Source organism: Toxoplasma gondii, chromosome X (genome assembly GCF_000006565.2).
Source record: "Toxoplasma gondii ME49 chromosome X, whole genome shotgun sequence".
Classification (NCBI taxonomy): domain Eukaryota; phylum Apicomplexa; class Conoidasida; order Eucoccidiorida; family Sarcocystidae; genus Toxoplasma; species Toxoplasma gondii.
Genome location: NC_031478.1, coordinates 4364585 through 4387629, shown reverse-complemented (window position 1 = coordinate 4387629; position 23045 = coordinate 4364585). Strand labels below are relative to the sequence as shown.

The window sequence follows — 23045 nt, the reverse complement described above, 5'->3', positions numbered from 1 at the left end:
TGACTGGTGACCGGGACTCGCTGTCGTTTTGCGCCAGTGAAAAACAAGGACAGTAAGACCCTTTAAACGAAACTCCCTCCTCCTCTTCATGAAGGAGAGAAAATACCAGTGTCCGTCTTAATCTCTTGTTATGAACAAAGAGCCTCGCGATCCTTGAATGCCTTGTGCCACGTAGAAACGATAGAAACGCCAGCCCAGGCAATCGCACTCCACAAACCCTAGCTGTCTCGCGCGCTCCGTGTGATGCCAGCGACACGGGGAACGGGAAACCCTCTACACATACAAAAAGTCCGTCGTCCTTTCCTCTTGAACACAGAACGCAGCGTCTTTTTCCGATCTTGAGATGCGTTAGAGTCGTTTTCGTTCTCTGTTTTTTTGAGAGGCCGCATGCGCTCCCCGTTCGCGCGTCCGCTGCCTAGAAACGAGATCCGCTAGCGAGTCTCCAGCGTGGTCATCTCTCGTCTCCTGCGGCTGTCTTTTTATCGATGCGTCCTTCTTCGTTATCTGCCTTTTCACTCACCCGCTTCTTTGTTTTGTCGATGAATACTATGAAACGATCCTTCGTCCATTTACTCCCTACCCAGCACGGTCTTCTTTGAAACGTGGTACGGAACCCGCGTGCAGTGAACTGGCTCGCGCGTGCCGCCGTTCCTCAACACTCGAGAGATCTTGTTTTTCCCCTCTCTCTACCTTCCAGTGTAAACCCTCTTTTAGTCTGTTTCCTCGAGTGAAGGAACCCTCTGAAAAGTCGTTCGATGACTTTCGTGTAGCTACATTTTGCGTTCTCATTGAGGGTGACTCCTCGTTCCAAGCCGGCTCTCGTCTTTCTGTGTCTTTCCTTGTTGGTGACTCTCTTACCCTTCTGTCGCCGCGTTTCCGCCTTCCCGCGTTCTCCACAATCTCTCAATTGAGTGCGTGCTTGCGCTTTTCCCGTTTCGTCCAATCTGTGTCGGTGCTAAAACAATGACTCTAGCTGTCAGGCGGCGGCCCGCCGGCACCTGCCCCGACCGTACGCGAGAGGTGACTCTTCGCCGGCACTGTCTAGATGCGTTGGGCGGGGCGTGTCTCCGTTGCGGAGGTTTACAAAGGGATTAAAGCGAGAAACAAAGTGGTCTTCTCTAAACCGTGCTAGCACAGTAGAACTGGGGTCGGTTAAACCAAGACCCGCGGACCGTGTTGGCTACGTGAACTACTCCCGTATCGTAACTAGCCAGGGAAAGGTCTCACCTGCTTTTAACACCGCACACATCAGCTGTCTCTCCATTTGCTTTTTGACTCCATGGAACGACTCCGTAAAATGGAACGAGACCGCCTTCATTGCTGCCCCCCCCTGGTATTGCATGCCGTGAGTACGTAGGGAGAAGGAAATACTAACCCCGGAATGGTATTTTCGAGCACAGTGTGCGGTTAGCGCCGGCGGCGAGAAACCATGCGCGGAGAGAAGACGCGGTCACCCGTCTACCTCCCGCCTTCCTGGGTCGACGAAGAAGGCCGACTGTGCTACTCTGCACACGTTCTAGAAAGCATTCCGGAAGAGTCGGAGCCGCCTTCTTCGGTAACCTCCCGCTACAGCAGCTTCCACCGGGAACAGGGTGAGCCTCTCTCGTCAGAGCGGGCAGACGAAGAGCGTGCTCTCGCTTTCTCAAACGGCAGAGACCACCAGGGACGAGCAGAGGGCTGCGCGTCGGCAGTGCTTTTGAGCCAAGAAGGCGAGAGTGCCAGCGCATGCGGTTTGCCGCCCGCCTTGGACCATCAAACCACGTCCTCCGACTTCGAATTTGCCCCGGACGGATTTGGAGGCCGGGAGAAAAGAGAGACAGAGAATGCAGAATGGCAGAGGGAACAGGCAGACCACGGGGGACCTGACGCCGGTGCGGGAGAAGGCCGCGTCCTTGCTTTTCGGGGGCCAAGGCTTCCGTCCAGCGTTGTAGCAGACGGGCCAGACTCTTGTTCACGTCGCGCCGGATCCGAAGGCCTTCAGAATGCGCTGAGAGAGCCGAGCGGCTCTTCCGAGAGCAGTGCAACTGCCGAGCCTTTCGAGGTTCCCGGACTCTTGCCTTCCTGGCCACTTTCGGACAAGCGTGACGTTTGTCTCTCGCTTCTACGGGCTGTCTCCAGGGAAGAATTGCGCGCGTGTGGGGACGAAGAAAGCTATTCTGGAGAGACAGCCATTTCGGTACAGTCTGAGGGCGGTTTGGCGAGTCTGCTGTCCACGGATTTCCCCGCGCCTCCCGTAGCGAGTCTTTCCGTTCCAGAGCTGCATGCAGAGGCATCGAATGCGAAGCGCCTCCTCGCTTCCTCAGTTGGGGAGCCCTCTATGTTTCCTTTGCTCTCCCCAACAGCGGGGTCGCAGAGCCATTTGCGTGCATCTCCTCCGCCTTCGCCTACTCGATCCGGTTTTCCGCATCGCCTGTCTGCTGAGCGAGACGAAAGAGGCCTCGCGGGCTCTCTGGAGACCGCAGTGTCTCCTGCTGTCTCTTCTGCTCACAGCGAGGCCGGCTCCAGACTAGACAAGCCTCGTGCTGTGCGCATGCCCCCAACTCTGTCCGGTGGCGAGAGACCCGTGTCTCGGAAGCCAGATGCCGAGAGAGACACACGGAGAGAGAAGAGAGAGACGGCCGGGGGGGCATGTGCGGCCCTCGAAAACGCGCCAAAAAGAGCAAGCGAGCAGAACGGCTGGGATCTGGTAGATTCGTCACACTTTTCGTCTTCCCCGGGAGTTTTGTGGCTTTCGTCCTCCCTTCCATTCTCCGTCTGGGTCGCAATTCGTTTTGGCAATCTCTCTTTGTTCCTCGATTTCCAAGATGTCCTCGCTCTCTCTGGCGCCTCCTTGCTGCTTCGCCTGCTTCTCTGCGGCTCCCTGCCGTCTCCTCTCGCGTGCTCCTGCGGAGGCGGCGAGAAGGACGGGGACACTGCCTCGGAGAAGAAAGGCAAAATTTTCCAGAGCATTTTCTCCCCAGACGAGCCGGGCGGTTGCGGCGGCGAGGCTTCTCCGCCCAAGGGTCGACGGCAGGGAGGAGGGCGAGGGACAGAGAAGGATGGCGGCAGTGAGGTCTGGAGATGCAACAGCGCGAGACGATCGGAGAAGGGAGAAGAAGGAAAGCCGCGAGGCCGGTTGGCCGGAAGCTACCTGAGAAAAGAAGAAGAGATGAGAAGGGAGTGGAGCCAGTTCATGGACTTCGCTCGGAAAAGGAAAGCAGAGAAAGCCGGCGAGAAGGCGAGAGCCAGCCGCCAGAAAGATGACTCTGTGGCGCTTCCCACCGGCGTCTTCAGCCACATTCGCGTGACGTCTTCGTGGGCCAAACTGGATGAGAACTTTGTGCGAGAAATCTTCAAGCGAGCGACGCAGCTCTCAGTCCTTGAAATTTCGGTTCGCCAGGACAGGTTTGAATCCCCTTTCAGCGCCTGTCGACGAGGAGCGACAATGCGGTCCGACTCCTGTCCTTCATTTCCTGCACCTTCTGTTGGTCCACCTGCACCCTGTTCCTGTCGATCTTCCGCTTTTCCGTGGGGCCCAGAACGGCGTTTGATGGCTTGCTTGGAACGCGCTTTTTCCGCTTTCGTCGAGAACCGCCAAACCCTCGAGTCGTTCAGCCTCCACATTGAAGGCGAAGACGCTCGTTCCCCGTTCTCATGCTTTCCAGTCTCCCGACTGAGCTCTTCTCTAGCGCCGTTCTGGCCACCTTCTTTTCTCCAAACAACTTCGTCTTCTCTGTCTGCTTCTTTGTCTGTGTGTTGTCAGTCGCACTTGGGGGACCTGTGGAAGACACCCGACGTGGAGGCTTCTGGATTGCTTTTTCCTCGGCTACGGACTTTCTCGTCGAGGGGGTCCTTTGGGAGTCTGCTTTTGCTTTTCCGCTCTCTTCACGCGTGCAGGCACAGCGACGTCTCCTCTGTGCGCTCGCCTGGACTAGAGCAGGGGGGCGCTCGAGCGCAGAGGAGAGAGCAAGAAGGAAGGGAAGGCTGCGAGGAAGAAGCAGGTGGTGGCAACGAGACTGTGTCTTTCTTGGGGTTCTTCAGGTCCTGGCTGACAGGGAAAGAATGGAATTCCATCGAGACGAAGGACTGCGTGCCAGGGCGGAAGAGAGACGAGACACACAGAACGTTGAGGGAGGAGACGACAGGCAGAATGTATTTCGAGACCGCAGCTCCCAGGCTTGTGTGTTTGGAGATTTCGGATCGGTCAGCGTGGTTCGACCTTTCGCTTCTGCTTCCTTTTCTCTCGTCTCAAAAACCTCAGTCGGCGTTTCAAGGCGAGGAACATTCGCCTTCGTTTTCATCCTCCACCTCTTCCTCTTGGGGTTCCTCCTGTTCTTCTGCGAAGAGAAAAGAACGCAAGGCGGGGCCTACAGGGCTCGAGTGGGAGGCGCTGTCGTTTCTTCGGGACCTGGCGCCCGGCCTCTTTCACTTCTTGGGTTCTTTGATTCGATCTTCTCATGCGTCGCTGCATGCGCTGACACTTGATTTCGCTCCGCCGCTTCTCTTTCGGCAAGGGGGGTGCTTCTCTCCTCCTCAACCTTGTTCTCCACTCTTCGCACCCTCGTCGTCGCCACTGTATTCCGTACGGAGCGCGGAGACACCTGCGAAGAGACGCACATCGGAGGACGGGAAAGGATCTCCTTTCTTCGAGAACTGCAGCCCCCTCTCGAGTGTGTTGCTCCTCTCAGACCAACTCTTCGCCTCTCTCTTCGCTTCGTCATGTCCGTCCTCCCTGTTTTTGAGCGACGCAGCAGCAGGACGCGTGCCAGGCGGAGAAAGCAGGGAGGAAGAAGAGAGGGCAGGACGAAGGGGAACACAGAGGAAAGAAGAAGGAGCATTCGAACGAAGGCAAGAGAGAGGAGAAAGAGGAGAGAACACAGGTTTTGGGAGGTCGATGCATTTAACACAGGCAGGTTCCCAGGGGGCAGAGGCGCGTTTTTCTTTCGGAGGCTTTTTCACAGCCTCCGAAAGCGATGCTTCGTATCTCAGTGCCTACCTCTGGCTGTTGAGTCTCATTTTTCCAACCTTTCTCTCCGACTCTTCGTCGTCCTGCACGTCTTTCTCGTTTCTTTCCCTCGTCTGCCTCTCTCTCAGCGACGCAGTAGCTGCAGGAAAGGCCCTCAGCCTCGCTTGTTCGCCCGACATGAACTCCGCTTGCAGTTCGTCTCCTCATTCGCCGTCTCCTCCTCGAACTTCTTCTGCTTCCGCGTTGCCTTCTTCGCGCCGTCCTTTTCCCCTTTCGTTCGGCCTCTGTGACGACCAGATTGACAAGACGCGAGGGCCGACCAACGACGAGGTCGAACGGCGAGGCAGAGAGTGGAAGAAGAAGCTTCCTGTTCTCGAGGAAATCACTTTCACCTCGCCCTTTTGTCTTTTGGATCTTGAGCACATGGAAAGGGATTTCCAGGGGAAGCCTCGAACGCAAAGGGTAGAAGGAGACTGCCCAACGTCTTCGTCTGGCCTAAAAAGAACACAGCAGGCTCCTTGCTCTTCTTCCTCTTCTTCTCTCTCTGCGTTTTCTACACCTCCTCCTCCTGGCTCTTGCGTGACCTGTTCTTCGTCAGTCGCTGTAGAGTTCCTGTGCGAAATGCTGCGGGTTTGGCTGGGCGAGTTGAAGAGGCGAGGCCCAAGTACGGGAAATGGAGACATTTGTCGAAGGCGCCGAGTCTGTTGCGCTTCTCTGGTTCTTCTGGATCCGTTCACCCGTTTGTCTTCGTCTGCAGTCCAGCAGTTTCTTCAACTCGCTGCGCCTTCGCTTTGCCACCTGGTTATTCGATTTCCGTCCTCTCAACGAGTCTCCCTCCTCGTTTCTAGAGAAAATGTCTGTCTCCTGTCTTCTCCCTCTTTTTCCTCGCCTTCCTCTTCTTCTCTTTCGTTCCCTCTCTGTTCTTGTTCCCCTTCCCACTCGTCCAGATCTCCTGAGACAGTCGCCCCTCCACAGGAGCCTCGGGGGCGCGAGTGCAGGCCAGAAGAAGAGCGGGGAAGAGAGAAGCGAGGAGGCAGAGTGTCTCCTTTTGGATCGGCTGCACGGGAGGGCGACAGAAGAGACGGCGCCGCGAAGCTTGCGTCACCACATTTTGCGTTTTTCAATCTCCGGTCGCTTCAGGTAGTCAATTTCAATCCCCTGCTTCACCATATGCTCTCAGAAGCTACCTTTGCCTGGGGGCGATGTGAGAGCTCACTCCGCCCCTCCACCTCGCTGTCTTGTCCCCCTCCCCACACGCCGACGCCTTCTTCGCCTATGGCTTTGTGTCTCCTGTGGGAGGACGAAGGCGAGGAAGAGTGGAGCGGGGAGGAAGCGGCCATCGCGGCCGTGAACGGAGACCGGGGCGAGACAGGCGACCGCATCGATAGCGACCATGGGGAGGCGATGGATTTTTCTGTCAGGCGGAGGACTTCTTCCTCGCGCTTCTCTGACTCCTGTGGTCGTCGTGGACGACGCCCCCGGCCAGACGAGAGAGAAGGAAGCGAGGCGAATAACTGGGAATACAAGAAGGCCTTGCAGGAATACCTTGCTGTGTGCGACACACTACGAAGACACAGGCGGTTCGGCACAGAGCTCATCCACTCCTTTATCTCGAAATTGCCTGAGTTCTCTCTCATTCTCCCGCCCTCGGGCGTACAAACAGCTCGGACTCTTGCCCTTCTCTTCTCGCCGTCCACCTCTTCTCTGTTCTCCGTGGAGGTCTCTCGAAGCCGAACCACAGGCCTCGTGCTCCCGCTCTTTATGACTGTGAAGACTGCAACAGCTTTTCGACCGAGAATACGAGGAACATGCGCTTCTCCACCGCGAAATGGAAAAGACGCGGGCGGTTCCACGCCGTCCCTTCCACAGCCCTCAGCGCCCCGCGAGGCTCCTGCTGGCTCTTCTGTTTCTTCCGTCTGTCACTCGCCGTCGCGTTCCCGTCGCTCCGTGCGCCTCTCCGAGCATGTCGGTAGCGAGGACGAAGGGTGTTCGTTCTTTGTTTCTTCTCCAGAGCTGGAGCGGCTCGTGGGGGTCTTAAAGCTGCTGACCGCGACCGCACTGATTGAGCACGGCTTTCTGTTTCCTCTCGATTCTCCGGACTTCGTTTTCGAAAGAGAAAGACGGACGCTCCGAGACGCGAGAGCCGGACTCGACGACGCGGACCAGGACTTGCAAGAGAGGAAGAAAAGGGGAAGCTGGGACTTTCTCCCAGCCCTCTCGTTCACCCGAGCGTCGGCGACAGATGCGGGAGAGAAGCACCGAGTTCAAGCAGACAACTCCGACGCAACTCTCCCGCACACTCTGGGATGGCCTGCCCCCATTCCGGAGACATGGAGACAGAGGGTCTCTCGTTCTTTCTCTTTTCTGTCTTTCTCAGAACCTGATACAAGTCCCCCAAAGGGCGAACCGGGAGCGGCCGGTCGGCGTCGTTTCGGATGGAAGTCGCCTGAAGGAGACGAGACGGCTGGGCAAAACCGAGACGGTTCCGAGGTGGGCTATGAAGGCGAGGAGACAGAGCGACAGGTCCCTTCGACAGGGAGGCAGGAGAGGCGAGATCTCTCTCCTTCTGGGTCAGAAGTTCCCTTCTCGATGAGGCTCGGCGCACCGTCGCTGGCCTCCAGTTTGGAAGTCCCTGCTGTTGTCTCAAGGTCATCCACCGAACACAAAGAGAGAAGCGACGGAACGGACGTCCACGCACCCGATCGAAAGCGACGTTCTCGCGTTTCTCTGCGTCTTTACGATAAGGCGAACAATCCTAATTCGACGACACCCCTAATCCGTCCTTCTTCTTCTTCGACGACCTGGGTGCAACGCTTTGTTGTCCCCTTTTGCTCGCCTTCCTCTCCCTTGTCTTCTTCATTATCGCCTTCTCATTCTTCTTTCTCGCCTTCTTCTTCTTTTTCTTTTTCTTCTTCTTCGTCTTCAGTGGGAGGCTGTGACGAGAGGGGGATCGAGCGCGGCTGGGAGAGAGACACTCGGCGAAATTTCTCTCGAGGTCTGTCGCGGAATGTCGAGTGCATGCGTCAGTTCAAGAAGCAGGAGATCGGACTCAAGCCGACTGAAGCCTCTCTGCGTTTTCTGCACCAACAGCTGGACGGTGTGGGGTGGGAAGGACCGCCGCAACGCGAGAGATTCCTCGAGGCTGCGCAGCCTTTTGGCCCAGAGGCGGAGCAGAGTCGGCGAGTCGACGCGGAGGGCGGAAGCGCCAGAGAGAAGAGCGGAGCGCGTGGACGCCATTCCCCTCACGTTCCAGCTCCGAGAAGACGGACGCTTCTTGAACAGCGCCTGGAGAAGGCAGAGCTGCTTCTGTGGAGACAAGAGAGGGGACAACGCGCGAGCGGTGTGGCAGAAAACGAAGAACAACAACGAGGCGTGCGACCAGCCGAAACAGCCGAAACAGCCGAAGCAGCCGAAGCAGCAGAAGCAGCAGAAGCAGCAGAAGCCGAGGGAGAAGAAGGAGGCTCACGCATGCACTCTCTTCTGTCGTCTCCCAGGACAGAGAGGCTCCCTTGCAACCTTCAGAAAGAAACCAAAGGAAGCGAAGCAAAGCGACTAAGAGGGAAGGAGAGACGCTGCGAACCGGGAGAGCTTCTTCCTTCCAACTCCGTCGCTTCAGATCGAAGAAGGCACTCTTTCTCGATAGACAAGTCTGAGTTTTCCCTCAATCTACGAAGCGTCCAACGCCTCGCCGCTTCGCTCTCGGGAGCCTTCTCAGACGTCAGGCGCTCCGCGTCCACCTTCCTTTCTCAACAGCACACAGACAAAGACAGAGAAGACGAACTCGCCAGAAGAGATAAGAGAGAAGGAGACAGAGAAGACGGCAGAACAGAAGATCGAAAAGAAGACAGAGAAGAAGAGAGTGAAGGAGAGAGAAAAGACAAAGAAGGGCAAAGGAGACGGGATGCGGGTCGGTTCACGAGCAAGTGGAGGTCGTTTTTTGTGTTGCCTGGAAGAGAGAAAGAGGAGGAAGGACGATGTCTGGAAATGGGGCGTTCGAGCAATTCACCGCGGGTGCGTCTGAAGAAACGAGGACGCCTGCTGAATCGTCTGCATCCTTACAGCAGCATTGAGACTCTTGAACTTCTCTTCATTCCTCCCGCTTTGCCATCCGCTTTTGCTCCTTCGAGCTCCAGTTCCCCTTGCTTTTGCTCTTCTCGTTTCCGTGTTTCGTGCTCATGCTCCTCGCCGTCGTATTCTTGTTGTTCTTGTTCGTCTTTATCGTGGTCTTCCCCGTATCGCGTTTCTCTCGTGTACGCTCGAAACGAAACGAGAGCCCTCTGCCGCCGTTTGTTCGCGTCAAACAGTCTATATCGAACTGCGTTAATTCAGATCTTCCGGTTTACCCTTCCTCGTCTTCGCGTCTTCCATCTCGCACTTGCTAGCCATCTCTCTTCTTCTCCATCTTCCTCTGCTTCTTCACCTTCTTCCTCTTTTTCTTCTGCTCTGCTTCCCGCCTTCTCGGAACGGAGGGGGAGCGCGGAGACTCGACATGCAGGCCCAGAGAGACGCGCATGTCTTTCCCCGCCTTCCTCGTTTTCTGCGTGTCGCCCTGCGTCGTGCGCCTGTGCGGAGGAGGACTGGCACTGGCGTCTGCAGCGAGCTACGAGAGACGCCGAAGACGACAGACACCTTCGCTCTGTCTTCCGAGCGCTGGGGTTCGCCGGGCAAGAGGCTGAAACGAGCGAAGACTGGGTCTCCAGGTCAGCGCCCCAGTCTGGAGACTTATGTCCCCCACAACATCTCCGAGACGAAGCAGATTCGCGTCACTCTTCCCGCGTCTGTCTGTTCCTGGACCGAGGCCCTCGAGGTCGGGAGTCGCCCGCCTCTCTCTCTGTCTTCCTCTTCTCCGTCCACTCGCTCGCAGTCTTCGTTCGCATCCAACCGCCTGCCCTGCGCCTTTCGGCGTCTGCGGAGGAGGCGCCTATGTCCCCATCTTCTACCGTTCCAGAGTCTTTGCCCGCCTCCGTCCATCCGTCGCCCCGCGCGCCCTCTGCGTGCTCCGACTCCGTCGCCTCTCCGCGTTTCCTGCGAGTCTCTTCGTTGTCCGCCCACCGGCTGGGCCGACTTCCTTCTTCTGTCTCTCTCGCGTACTCTGCGTTCGCCCCCGAGTTGATTTCCGGAGCGATCTCCCGTTCGTCTTTGCTCTCACGTCACCTCTTTCCTCTCTTGCGCTGCTCGTACTCTCTCTTCGCCGTTTTCGAGCAAGTCGAGAGAAGCCGCAGACGCCTCCGTCTGCTCCTGACCGCCCCAGGAGAGGCCCCCAACAGGGTCGCGTCTCAAGTGAGGAATGCCGTTCTCGCTGCTGTCGACGTCGTTCTAGACGAGGTCGAGTTGACGAGAAATCCCAGAGCAGAAGAGGCAAGACACCCGAGCGACGAAGAGACACGACAGTGAGAAGACGAGACAAGAAATTTGAGAGGAACTGAGAAAAAAATTCCGAGAGAAAAAGAGACAGGACAGATGTGAAAAGAAGCGCGACAGCGTGGAGAGAAACGACAGAGAGGAGAGGAGGCACATGTAGGGCAAAGAAGAAAACTGAGGAGAGAGTGAGGGGAGAGAGAAACCAGAAGATGGAGAAGAGAAAAAGGCGAGGAGAACGCGAGGGGAGAGAAAAAGGAGAGAGGTGAAACTGAAGTATAAGAGGGGGGACAGGTAGAGGGTGCCAGCGACGAGAGGCGATAACGAGCATGAGAGATAACTCTCGAGCAATGAACTTGACGCAAGACACAATGGAGGGAAAGCGACCCCAGGGAAAGTAACGACGACAAAGAAGGTAGCCGTCATATATATATATATATATATATATATGCATTTGTGTATGTGGGGACCAGGCTCGTCCCTTTGTCACACGGCGGTTTCTCGATTTTTTTTGTGAACAAGCACGCAGGTTTTGGCTGTTCTCAACTGAAGACCAGATGTTTCTCGTTTCCTTGTCAACGTGTGAAGGGTGAGGAATTGCTTTCATGCACGGTATTTTTGGAAGTGAAGAACGTTCTAAAACGCAGGACCCCCGTTCTCTGACCCTTTGCATTTTTCAGGGGCAGTGCCTGTTTCCAACAGAAGAAAATCGGCTGTGTTCGCCTGCTCGGCTGCAGGCCTCAGTGTGCGTTTCTCATCTGCCTCCAACAGACTTTTCCAGTTTCGAATTTCGGTGTCGCAGCCTCTCTCTTTCAAACGCCGCGCATGTCCGCCTCTGTCTCCAGTCCCCAAGGAGACACTGCTCAGCTTCTTACACTCGCGGGAGAGAACAGCCTTCAGGCCCATCACCTGCTAGCGGCCAAAATGCCGGCTGTTTCCTGCCTGCCGCGAGCCACGGTTTCGGAGGGACAGAACGCCGAGCCTCTCTTCTCCAGCTTGTTTTCTAGTGCATATATACATATATACTTGTACATATAAGGATACATAAACACTTGGATATTTGTATATATACATATATATATATATATACATATATATGTATATATATGAGGTAACACGGGAACTACGTCCACTCAGCCACGCATATACACATTCCGAAAGTAAACGTCCATATATATATATATATATATATATATATATTGGACAATACGAAATGCAGTTACATATTTGTATACGTTCTTCTTGCGTATCTATCTATATCGTATATGGCGTGCTATGGGGTGTGTCAGTGGAAAGCAAATGCAGACGACATGTGGTTTTAGAGGCATTTTTCGCTGCTCGTCTCCATCATAGGCGAGAAGGGGATCGTCTCGGTGTTCCCGTCTCACGCTTTGTTCTCTTATAGAAAGTTGCGTAGAAGGTCTGACGTGTACGGCGCGTATGAGTCCTCCGATTCACCACTGAGTGGAGTTCTTTGTGGCTATTTGAGTTACCTTTTAAAAGTGCAGTTCCTTTCAGGAGTTGCGGTCGCGTTTTCTGCTTTAGACAGTCTGCGAGCAGAGCAGGTAGACTACATGGGCGTGCGATTTGAAGGTAAGGAAATGCATTTTTTGACGCATCTTGTGTCGGCCCGGAGAAAATTTTCAGGCTGCGGTTATCCTCGACCTCAGCGCATGAAGGAAACGCTGGAGCTTCGAGCCTCTTCCGCACAGAACGAAACGGCTGCTTTACTGAAACGACAGGCGCTGTGTAGAGTGCCAAGAGCAAAACCTGGAGCGGGGGAGGAGACAGACGCGCTCGAGCATTTGTCGCTTTTGTGCTTTTTTGCTCGAGCAAGGCCCGGGAAGCACCCGCACAGGCTGTGATGGCATCTCGCTGAACACCAGATCCAAGTTGGATTGTGCTAGCACAGTTGAGATGATACTTATGGGTAATTGCAGATATCGAGCAGATTCATCTCTTCCGTCATTTCCTGTTGGACTCAAACGCCGTGACTCTCGGGAGGGAGTCTCGAAAGACACTTTCACTACGTCTTTTCAGAAAACTGGCTTCAACTGCCCCCGGCCTACATGAGTCGCCTGTCCTGGCCAGGCCTTCCTTCGGAAGCCTCTCGCGTCAGACAAAGAACGAGAGGCTGCTCCGAATTCCAGAGGAGAAGAAGAGAAAGCAAATCGTGGGGACACCGGAGAGAGACGCGCAGACAAAGCTGGACATCGAAAGAGCAGCAAGAACAGCCCACCGCCCATCGATGAAGACGAGACAGCAGACGCAGAGAGAAAAAGAAAGAAGAGAGAAAGACACAGAGAGAAGAAGAGAGAGAAAGAGAATGTAAGGAGGCGTAAGAAAGCAAGGATCATTTGATTTCCTCACTTTGTCACGATGCGCTAGTTACGGGGTAGAGCAGTGTGACTTGCAGGGACCTTGCTCCACAGAGAAAAAAACCTTTTTCCACCGTAGCAAGAAATCCTTTTTCTTGAAAGAGAGGTCGCGCTTCTCTCGTTCGACGGCAGCGAGATGAAACAGATCTGCGTCCTGCTGGTGGCACCCGCTTCCCGTCGATTCTCCTCGCAAGGTTTTTCGTTGGTCTCCTTGCCCCACACATTTCTTCGCACAGAGTTGAGAGACATGCGAAGGCGAGTGTCACTTGAGGAGAAGGCGAAACATTCCTGTCCTCACCTTTCCAGCGTTTCCCCTGCTTTTCTGCTTCTTTTCTGAACTCGGCTTGCCTCACTGGACTTGTGGTCTCCTCCTCTCAACCTCACTCCAGGTGCCGCGCCTGTGAATCGTCAAACGAGGCCCAATCCGCGTTCTGCAGGAACTGCATGCGCGCCGTTTCCCCAAAGCTCTTTTCTGAGGAGCTATCTTAACGCGGAAAAGCCAGTCTCTTCGTTGGACATTTTTTCTTCCAGTTTCTTTCTGCTTCCAGACTCCTTCCCTCCGCCTTCCGCCTTTCCTCACCAGTCTCTGTTGGGCCTGCTGAGACAGCTGTCTCCTCCTGACGAGGTTGAGCGACTTGTTTTTCTGAAGGCTTCTGCGTTTTTCTTCGTCGTTCAGAAGGCGTTTGACTCTGTCTCTTCTCTCGTTTTGCGGTATCGCTTCTCGTCTTTCTAGTCCCAGTTTAACCTCTCTGCTTCTCCCCAGTGTTCTGTCCACGACCTTTTCAGTATCGCGGCAACTGCTTTGTTTCCTGTCTGCTTGTCGTGAGTTGTTCTCCCCTGTCTCTCTGCCTTTTCCTCCTTTTCCGCCATCCAACTTGTTCGTCTCAATTCCTTCTTCCCCCAAATTTTCTCCAAAATGTTTTTTCCGAGCGTAGGAGGATCGGGCGCCGCCGGCGCTGCGCCGACCCTGACGTCTCAGAAGGTCAACCTCCCAGGGAAAGACGATGACATCACTGGCAAATGTACGTTTTTTCTCTTCTCGAATTCCTCTCTTTCTCCTCCCCTATTCGACTGCGTCTGCTATACCGCCGTGCTCGGATGCATCTGTTTCTCACTGGCTCTCGGGGTTCATCATTTTTTCCTCAACAACTCCCGCTTCGCGCATTTCTCCCCTCACTTCTCTCTCTCCTTCCTCGCACAGCCGCTCTCTGGATCTCCCTCTCGGCCTTAGGATACATTTATGGACCTGTTCTCTCGTTTTTGTCTCCTCTGTCTCGTCTCGCCTTTCTGCCCCGTCGTCCAACCTCCCTTCTGCCTTCTCTACTCGGTTTTGTCTCCTCTGCCACCGCGAACTTTTAGATAAAGCGAAAGGTTGCGCCTTGTCTCCAGTCTTTGACATTTTAGTTCCAGCGTCAGCAGCTCGGCAGTCCGAAAGCGTCACCGCGTAAACATCCCCTGAAAGATTGATTTCCCAGAGCTCGGAGGCATTTTTTTACCTTGCGCTTTCAGTTTCGCTTCTTCGATTCGTGTGGAGTGCTGTGCTGCTCGTCTGCCCGTTTTTTTTCACCAGTCTCCAGAAATCTATGAGCATGAAACGTCCATTCATCTCTTCTCAAGAGTCTTGTTGGTCGCGAGCTGACGGCTCCAGTGACGGATACGATGGTGTTCGCCACTCCTTCCTCTCGTCCTCTTTCTTCATCTGTTGTTCTCTCTCTGCTTGTCTCTGTATTTGTCTACTCCCCGTGTCTAGGGCCATTCGCGTTCCTTCCGGTATCTCCTGATGTTTTCATGGACCTCTTTTTCTCCTTCTGTCTCTCTCGATCTCTGTGCCTGTATCGCTCTTTGTTCCTCTTTGCGTCCTGCCTATCTCTTTTCCTTCCCCCTTCCTTGTCTCTCCCTGTCTCCGAGTCTCTACTCCTTTCTTTCTTTCTCTTCGCCTCTTTCTTCTCTGCTGCGCCTCTTTTCCCTCGTCCTCGCGCCGTTCCTCTGGCTGCTCGCCCGCGCGTTTTCCTCGCCTGCGCTCGCCTTCGTCTTCTTCCGCCGCAAGTCATGACTTCCGTTCTTCTCGCTTTGTGAAACTTCCGCCTCTGCGTTTACGTTCAGTCGATCCCACGGCTCTGGAGCGCGGCGCGAAGGCACTGAAGGAACTGGACTCTTCTCCCAACGCCGCCAAGGCGTTTGAGGTGACGAAGCTGCAGGAACAGACGAAGCAGAAGCAGCTGCAGAAGGAGATGGAAGAGGTACGCACGCAACAGACTCGCGAAAAAAAGAAGCGAGAAATCAAGGAAGAAGACGCAACCGAAGAAAAACGGGGAAAAGTGCCAGCCGAATCGGTGGAAGAAACTGCACAGGGGTCAGAAGGAGAAGGCGATAGAGGAGAACGCGATAGAGGAGAAGGAGATAGAGGAGAAGGAGACAGAGACAACGAGGGAGACAGAGACAAAGAGGGAGAGAGGAAGAGAAAACTTGATAGGGGACGAGCGAAACACCAGGGGGCGACATGCGCAACTGACCTTTGCATAGGCAAGATGGCAGGGTGGAAAGGCGAAACGATGAGGCAGGCATAGGTCGAGTGAAGCAATCAACTCAGTTTTACCGTTTCTCGAGAAAAGGTCATGTTTATCAAGGCCAGCTGTGCTTCCCCGTTTTCAAGAAGCGTTTCGTTTCTCGGCTTTCTTGTCAGCTGGCGACTGTTCGCGCGCGCGCGCAAGCAGAGCACGCTCGCGCGGAGGCTGAAGAGCGCCGGAAGACCATCAACCATGCCCAGGAGCAGGAGAGAGTGACGGCCCAGTATCGAGCTCAGCTAGAAGCGTAAGAAGGGAGAGGAGAAGAGAGTAGAAAGAGGACAGGAAGGAAAGAGAAGAGAGTTCAGGAAGGAAGGAAGCGAAGAGAAGATGTGTGCGGAAGAGAGAGGAAAGGAGAGGAAAAGAAGGGATGACAGAAGAGAACGAAAGAGAGATCAAGGACGAGGTGAGACACAGAGAGAACGGAGGAGAGGGGTGCGAAAGAGAAGAAGAGAGAGAACGCGAAGCGGTGGCACAGATACATCGAAGAGAAGACAGACGAAAGGAAGTAAACGAGAGCGTTTTCGGGACGACCCGTGCAGCAACCGCGTTTTTTTCGTTTGTGCGAGGCCTCGCGGACAGGCGGGGGCGTCGACTCGCCATGCTGCAGGCAGAATTGTCTCTTTTTCAAAAGCGGGTGGGGGGTCGTTTGTCCCGTTTGTTTTTCTTACTGGTGGAGATCTTCGGAGATGGGGAGAGGTTTCCTCATCTCACCGCAGCCGTGGTTGTTCGCTTGCTGTATGTGATGGAAGGCCTGGCTTCAACGCGTAGACTTCACAGACGCTGCGTTTTCTGTCGCGAGAAGAGGGTCCCCCGAGGCAAACGAGTTCGGCACACCGTGGTGCTATTCGTAGAACCAGTTTTTTTTCTCAGTAGAAACGACCCGACTCCATTCGGCTCTGCAGTCAAGAAGCCAGCGTCGAGATTAGAGACACACAGTCCGAAGTCAAGGACTCGAGACGCCTTGTTCTCTCGCCGTTCGTGAGCAGCGCGCGGTTGTGGCGTCCGTCTCGAAAAAAAGACGTCGACCCTCCACGGGCCGTGCATGCAGACACCGGAAAGGAGCCGGGTGAGACCTGAGACCTTTTTCTGCTGTCGCGTCTTCCCCATTTGTCAGGGAAGCTTATCAGAAGAAGCTGCAAGATCAGCAGAAGCAAAACGAAGTGTGGCTCGAGCAACAACATCAACAGTTTCTGAGGCAACAGGAACTACGGAAGAGACAGGAACAAGAACTTCTGGAAATGCGCAGACAACAGATGCGCGAAGAGAAGGCCTTGGAGCGCGAGGTGATGCGCGAGAGAATTCAGGAGGAAACGAAAGGCCGAATCAAGCAGGAAAGAGAAAATGTCGACATCCACCTCAGGTGAGACTACACAGACATCCGAGGCCGACGAAGCGACCCCGTCCGTGTGGGTCATCTACTGGTCTTTACGGTTGAGACCCTCTGGGGGTACCACGAGGACTGTGCAGCTTCGACACCAGTGCTGCGTTTTTACGGATACGCTGCATGCACCTGGCTGTACCCCTATAACTACGCAGTGTACTTGACGCGCTGCCCAAGGAAGGCACACTCGAACCTTGATCCGCGAAGCGCAGAGACCTTCTAGAGCTAAGCGAGATGTCCAGCTTATTGCCCAGGTGCTCCCGCCGTCTCCCCGTCCTCTTCTGTCCATCGCTTTTCTTCTTTCTTCACACAGAGACCAAGACACACGTCGACAAGAAGAAGACAGCTGCGAATGCGCAAATGGCTTAGGGATAGATACATCTGGAAACGCGAAGACTCCACATCCGTCTGTGTTCTGTGAACATCTATATCTATATCTATATCTATATCTATATATATATGTATATATATATATGTATTTGGATAAGAATGAATCTGTAAGTGAGGACCGTTTGGTGAAAGGAGAAAGACACGTTGTCGAGTTTCAAACCAGTGTAGTTTTTTCCACGCTTGTTTCTGTCCCCGCGTTTTTCATTTCTTGTCTCTCCCCTTTCCATTTCGGTGGCGAGCATGCGAAAGACGATCGAGTCTGGAGCCTCTTTTGTGGAGCCGAAGCGTCTTGTTCACCGCAGAAGCGCTTTCCTTCCCGGTCTCCTTTTTAAACGCTCTGCATGTTGATTCACTGCTTTGCCACCGAGTGTCAACCTCGAGGCTCAGATGCACAATGCGATCTCTGACCTTTGCCTAATTGGTTTACCTTTGCGGGCTGCTTCGCTTTTTGCTGTTCAGGGAGATGCGAGCGAAAGCAGCTGAGTTTCGGAAGACTCGCTTAGAGACTCTTCAGACCGTCTTTTCGGGCGTCGGAAACGCGTTCAATGAGCTGATGAGTGACCGGTCTCGCCTCGCGACTTTGGTAGGGGAAACAGAGAGGAGAGAAGTAGATGGTTTGGAACTGGTCTCCTTTTTTCCGGTGCACGGGATGGCGCTACGGAAAAATCACCGAGACGAAAAGCTCTTTTCTTCCTCTGCAGCGGACAGATCCCTGCGGCTGCTCTCACGCCGTCGCGCGAACGCACACGACGACGAAGAGCAGGAGACGACGCAGAAGACAACGCAAAGGGTGAAGGGTGAAGGGGGAGGGGGAAAGACGATGAAACGAGGAGAAAACGCGAGGCAGTGGAGGGAAGAGAAAGGAATCAACCGCGGAAGAGCGACTGGGGACGTTACTGGAAAAAGAAATAAAGCCTGCTTTCCTCTCCTTTTCCCTCAGGTTGGAAGTCTCTCGCTTTTGGCCTGCGGCGTCTATGGTGCCCGCACAGGCGCGCATCTCGCAGGAAAGTACTGGGTACGCGTCTGTGTGATTCGACACTGGAAGGCCAGGGAGGATTTGGGTGAATTTCTCTTTTTTCTTTGCGCCTCGCGTTCTTTTTTTTTGTTTTCCGTCTCGCTTCAGGCTGGCAGGACTGATGGGCGCTCGTGTCTCCAGTGAACATCTTTTCCTCACCGTGTCGTTCGTTGACTTCCTCGAGAGTTCCGTTGCCTTCGCCTCCGCTTCCTTTTCTTGTCTTTGAGCGAAGCCGAGGTTGCCTCCATAGAATAACAGACGGGCTGAGGCGCGGGACTCTTTTCTCGACCTCCTCTTCCCCAGAAACGAAACTACGACGCCAACGCGGACGGGGGGCGAGAAAAAGGAGGGCGAAGGGAGTTTCTTCTTCTTTACAGATTTCTTATCTTCTCATCTCTCTCACGTAGATTTCTCTTTGTCTTTTTTCCCTACATTTCTTTTTTCTCTGCTTTTTTCAAGTTGGGTTTCCTCTCCCTTCTTTCTGTGGCTATGTTCTCGCCTTTTTTTCTCAGGAGTCGCGTCTCGGCAAACCGCCTCTGGTGCGCGAAACCTCCCGCTGGGTCTTCTCGGTAGGTGACTTTGGCGGACGCACAGCCATTCGATGATCTGTCGGCCTCGACGTTTCATCCGACCCAGACCGTCTTGACCTCTATCTGCATATCTGTACAGATAGGTACTCATATGCACATGCGCAGGTGTATTTATACGGCCGGACATACGCATAAATAATACGCACTCTTGTGCTCATTTGCTTATGCGCCCATATCTATATACGTGCATACATACATACATACTTACATGGGTATATGTAAATGTGTACATGCATATGTATATATATATATATATATATATGTATGTGAATGCAGACGGATAGTGTGCATGCGTTTTTTTTCGTGATTGTTTTTCAGAAGTCGTTCTTCAGCCCCCTTCGCTTTCTCCGCGGCAAGCCGAAGAAGGACTTCCAGGAGAAAATTGTCCTCGAGGAAGAACTCGCAGAGAGACTCCAGTGGACGACGAACTCCCTGATCGCGAGCAAGGCGAATGGGACGCCCTTCCGCCACATGCTGCTCTACGGCGCTCCTGGAACTGGAAAGACCCTCTTTGCGAGAACGTGAGACCATCCCTCTGGTTGTTCGTCGTTCTCCTGCTCTTACCATTTACTGGCTTGCCTTTCCTGTGAATCTGCCTCGCACGCGTCTAAACGCAGCCCACACCCATGCATGCAACTTCACTCCGTTCCTTCTCCACGCCTTCTGCCCACCGTTGCCGGCCTCTCTTCCCCTCCAGTGTTGTGACTGCCGAGAGAGACATATCAATGCTGGTGCTGGTGTAGACAGGTGCAACTCTACATCTCTATCTATGCGTCAATCGATCTGTCTTTCTGTTCATAGCTGTTGATTCACCCATCCCTATCTCTCAAAATCGATCTACCTCTGTCGATCTCCTCCTTCGATCTCTGTGTCTCTGCTGCTGCGTCTGTCTCCTCCTGTCTGTCTCGCTGTGTTTGCGAAGGCGTTGACCTACGTCGTTTCCTGAACCGGTTTGGGGTCAGAGTCCGCATCGTGTGGGCTAGGCGCGGTACGGGTTTTTTCTGAATTTTGGGGACCTGGCGTCTGCCTTGTTGATACGCCAGGTGCATGCGGAGAATGCGTTTGTGTTTTTTGTGTCTGTGCAGACTCGCTCGCGAGTCAGGCATGGACTACGCGATCATGACTGGAGGCGATGTAGGCCCCCTGGGCATGGATGCGCCGAACGAAATCAACAAATTGTTCTCTTGGGCGAATAAATCTCGCAAAGGCTTGCTGCTCTTCATCGATGAAGCCGACGCGTTTCTTCGTCAAGGTCGCGGCACTGCGCGAGGCATGTCCGAAGACATGCGCAACGCGCTCTCGGCTTTTCTGCACCACACAGGGACGGAAAACGACAAATTTTGCGTCATCCTCGCGACCAACTGCCGAGAAATTCTCGACCGGGTAATCCAGGAGACAGGCGGCAGACACAAGCACTCACCTTTTCCTCAGTCTTTCCTCGCGCGGTCTCCCTCATGTCGCTCCTCCCTTCTCGTTCCCTTCTGCGCGCCTTTCCTCTCGTGCCTTTCCTTCCTCAGTCTTTCTCTCCATCTCCTCTTGCTTGTCGACGCCGAACGTCTCTCCCGTGCTCGTTCTCTTTCGCTCTCACCCTAAACTCCCCGTTTTTTCCAGAGTGGCGCCCCGAGAAACTCAGAAGAGACGTCTCCTATGGACACAGAGCAGAGGACAAGGCAGAGGAGGAAAGAGGAGGACACTGAGAGAGAGGAAGGCGAGGCAGTGCGGACCGAGCGTCAAGAATACGCGAAGAACGATGTTTGAGAGTCGGATCTGTGTTGGCTTTTCTCACCGAGCCTGGAGGCTGAGTCTGATGCCTGGAGCGTCTGCAGAGGCGTTTCTTCTTCACATCCCTGCTGTGTCGCGGTGTCTGTACTTCTCGCCAGGCTGTGCTGGACCGCGTTGACGAGCAATTTGAGTTTCCTCTGCCCGCGGTTGAAGAGCGGAAACGCATGCTGAAACAGTTCCTCGACGAATACATTCATCGCACGACCCCCACGGGCAGGAAGATCGTAGTCGACGAGAACATCGATGACGCCTTTGTTTGTGAAATGGCAGAGAAGACCGAAGGCTTCTCCGGACGACAACTCGCCAAGGTAACGTTGTGAAGACAGAGAGACTTACAGCGTTGCGTGGAGACTTTCGTTTCGATGGTTTGAGCGCTGCACGGTCGATCTCTCTCTCTCTCATGTCCTTCTTCGTTCTTCACATCTTCTTTCGCTTTCACTTGCAAAGGCATGTCCTTCTCGGTTTCCTTCGCAGCTGGTCATTGCCTTCCAGGCCGCGGTTTTTGGGTCAGGCACAAACACACTCACACGGGGCATGGCGGAGACCGTTCTCTCTTGGAAGCTTGCTCACTTTGACCAAGATATCGACACCGTCGAACGACGAAGTCGCGAGCAGAAGCTGTCAGGCGCCCAGACCGAAGCTTCCACTCAGATCTGAAATTTCCATTTTCCGCATTTAACGCGTTAGAAAAGGCAGATTCCTTCGGAGAATCCCGCAAGTCAATTTCACATTTCTACACAGCTACCTACGTCTATACTTACAGGTGTCAGTTATTTGTCTGTTGACATACATTTGATACATCTATACAAATACATATACATATATATATATATTTATATTTATTTATATATTATACATGAATAGATGTATGTGTAGACTTGGAAAGCTATGCGTATAGATAATTTTATGGGTGTTTGAAGCTGTAGCTGTGTCGGAACCCATCGACAGTTGCAGTGGCTTTTTGTAGGGCAGGTGGAAGTTGTGGTGCAGACGACGGACGCCTTTTGCCGAGTAGGCAGATCTGGTTGGAACTAGTGACAGGCGCGAAAACGAAGGGGAAAAAGAAGGAAAAGAGATGCTTGAACGCCGTACTTGTATGTGACGTGTACAGGGATGCATGCACATCCATTTAAATATATCGATGCATGTGCTCGCTGGGTTACTGGATGTGTAACTGGAGAGAGAGAGGATGTTGAGAGTGTCGCCTCTCTCTCTCTCTCTCTCTCTCGCTTCGGCGACAAAACAGCAGGGGAGAGATGCGGATGTCTGCCGTCTCTGTTTTCCTCCGCTGTCTTTGTGCGAACTGCTTTTTCCGCGTTGTTTCCGCTTGTCTTTGTTTCTCCGCCTTCTCCGACGCTTCCCGTTCTTTCCGCTCTGCGACTTCCCTCGAGTCCTCTTCGTTGCATGCGCTGACCCTGCCGCGGGGGGAGAAGCAACACCACGGAAAGTAACCGACGAAGAAAAGACCGAAGAGGCAGAGAAAAGGTCTGGAAGCTTCAAGGGAGTAGGGGAACAAACCAGGACGATAGAGACGGCGAAAAGGAGGCGATCCTGTGACAAGGAAGGCAGAGGATGCGCCTTCGCTATTGAGAGGACATCTCTCCGTTCTCATCGCTTCTCGCGTCCGTCGATTCTGCTGTGCCCTTCTCCCTCGCGAAGTGTGAAGGCGCAGTCGGTCGTCGCTCTCGTTTGTGCGAGTAGTCGCGAAGACCTGACAAGAAAATCCGCTTTCTCTGATGGACTAAAGCCTGGCGTTGTCATCCTCGCTCGAAACCTCTCAAGTGAGGTCTTTTTCGTGTCTTGTGTCAGTTTTTCCTCCCGAGCGCTTCCTCACTGTCGCTCCGTTTTCTCGCTTCCGCGCTGTCTCACTTCCAGTTCTCTCCTCGCAGTTCTGGCCTTCACCGTTGTTCGTTCTGACATTTGCCTCCGAACTAAGAGCGTTCGTCCGTTGCTCTGCGTTCTTCCTTTCTGTGCGTCTCTTCGCTCGCGACCCTTCGTCTCCTATTTGAATCCGGTGTACTGTTCTCCGGCACTCTTTTAGTCGCCGCTTCTCTCTCACGTTTGCTCACAGTTCACTTCAGCGCCGCATTCTTCCGGCAAACGCAGACGTTCGCAGCTTGCTCTTCTCTCTCCCTTCGCAGTCAACAGGAAAGTCCACGTACACCCCTCTCTGTCTTTCCTCTCTCGTTCCCCGCGAAATCGAAACACAATTTCCGCGGTGCTTTTGCCTGGCCTTCCAGCCGAAGCAGGCCGCAAAACCTGCTTCTGTTCACTCATTTCCTTTTAAACAAATATTAGCATGCAGACCCACGGCCACATATATATATATATATATATATATATATATATATATGCGCGGAAATATGCATGCATATGTACTTGATTGACGCGGTCGTTCATATGAGACGCCTCTGCTGGAACACCAGTGACGGATATCGATTGAGTAGCTGCTGCTGGACGAAATGTGTGTAGGCCGATGAACTAACTCATCGACATCCTTTCCACGTTGGTCTATTCCCAAGCAGATGGATGGTGACCTAACTCTACGTCGGTACTTATGCTCATATCCATATATATATATATATATATATATACATATATATATATATATATATATATGTAGAAGTATGTATTTTTCG

At 53.7% G+C, this 23045-nt stretch overlaps 2 protein-coding genes across 2 annotated transcripts; both read left to right on the top strand.

Moving 5' to 3' along the window:
- The first annotated feature begins 521 nt into the window (after positions 1-521).
- TGME49_234430 (hypothetical protein) lies at positions 522-11107 on the top strand. Its single transcript, XM_002368842.2, has one exon. The coding sequence runs from the start codon at positions 1430-1432 to the stop codon at positions 10337-10339; it is 8910 nt and encodes a 2969-aa protein (XP_002368883.1). The 5' UTR covers positions 522-1429; the 3' UTR covers positions 10340-11107.
- A 2059-nt stretch (positions 11108-13166) lies between these two features.
- TGME49_234420 (ATPase, AAA family protein) lies at positions 13167-22572 on the top strand. The gene is made up of 11 exons (XM_002368841.2): positions 13167-13703; positions 14785-14921; positions 15365-15492; positions 16363-16608; positions 17479-17602; positions 17960-18034; positions 18547-18603; positions 18943-19145; positions 19710-20007; positions 20505-20714; positions 20881-22572. Exons 1-11 carry the CDS (start codon positions 13598-13600, stop codon positions 21061-21063), a joined length of 1767 nt encoding a protein of 588 aa, XP_002368882.1. The 5' UTR covers positions 13167-13597; the 3' UTR covers positions 21064-22572.
- Positions 22573-23045: the final 473 nt, after the last annotated feature.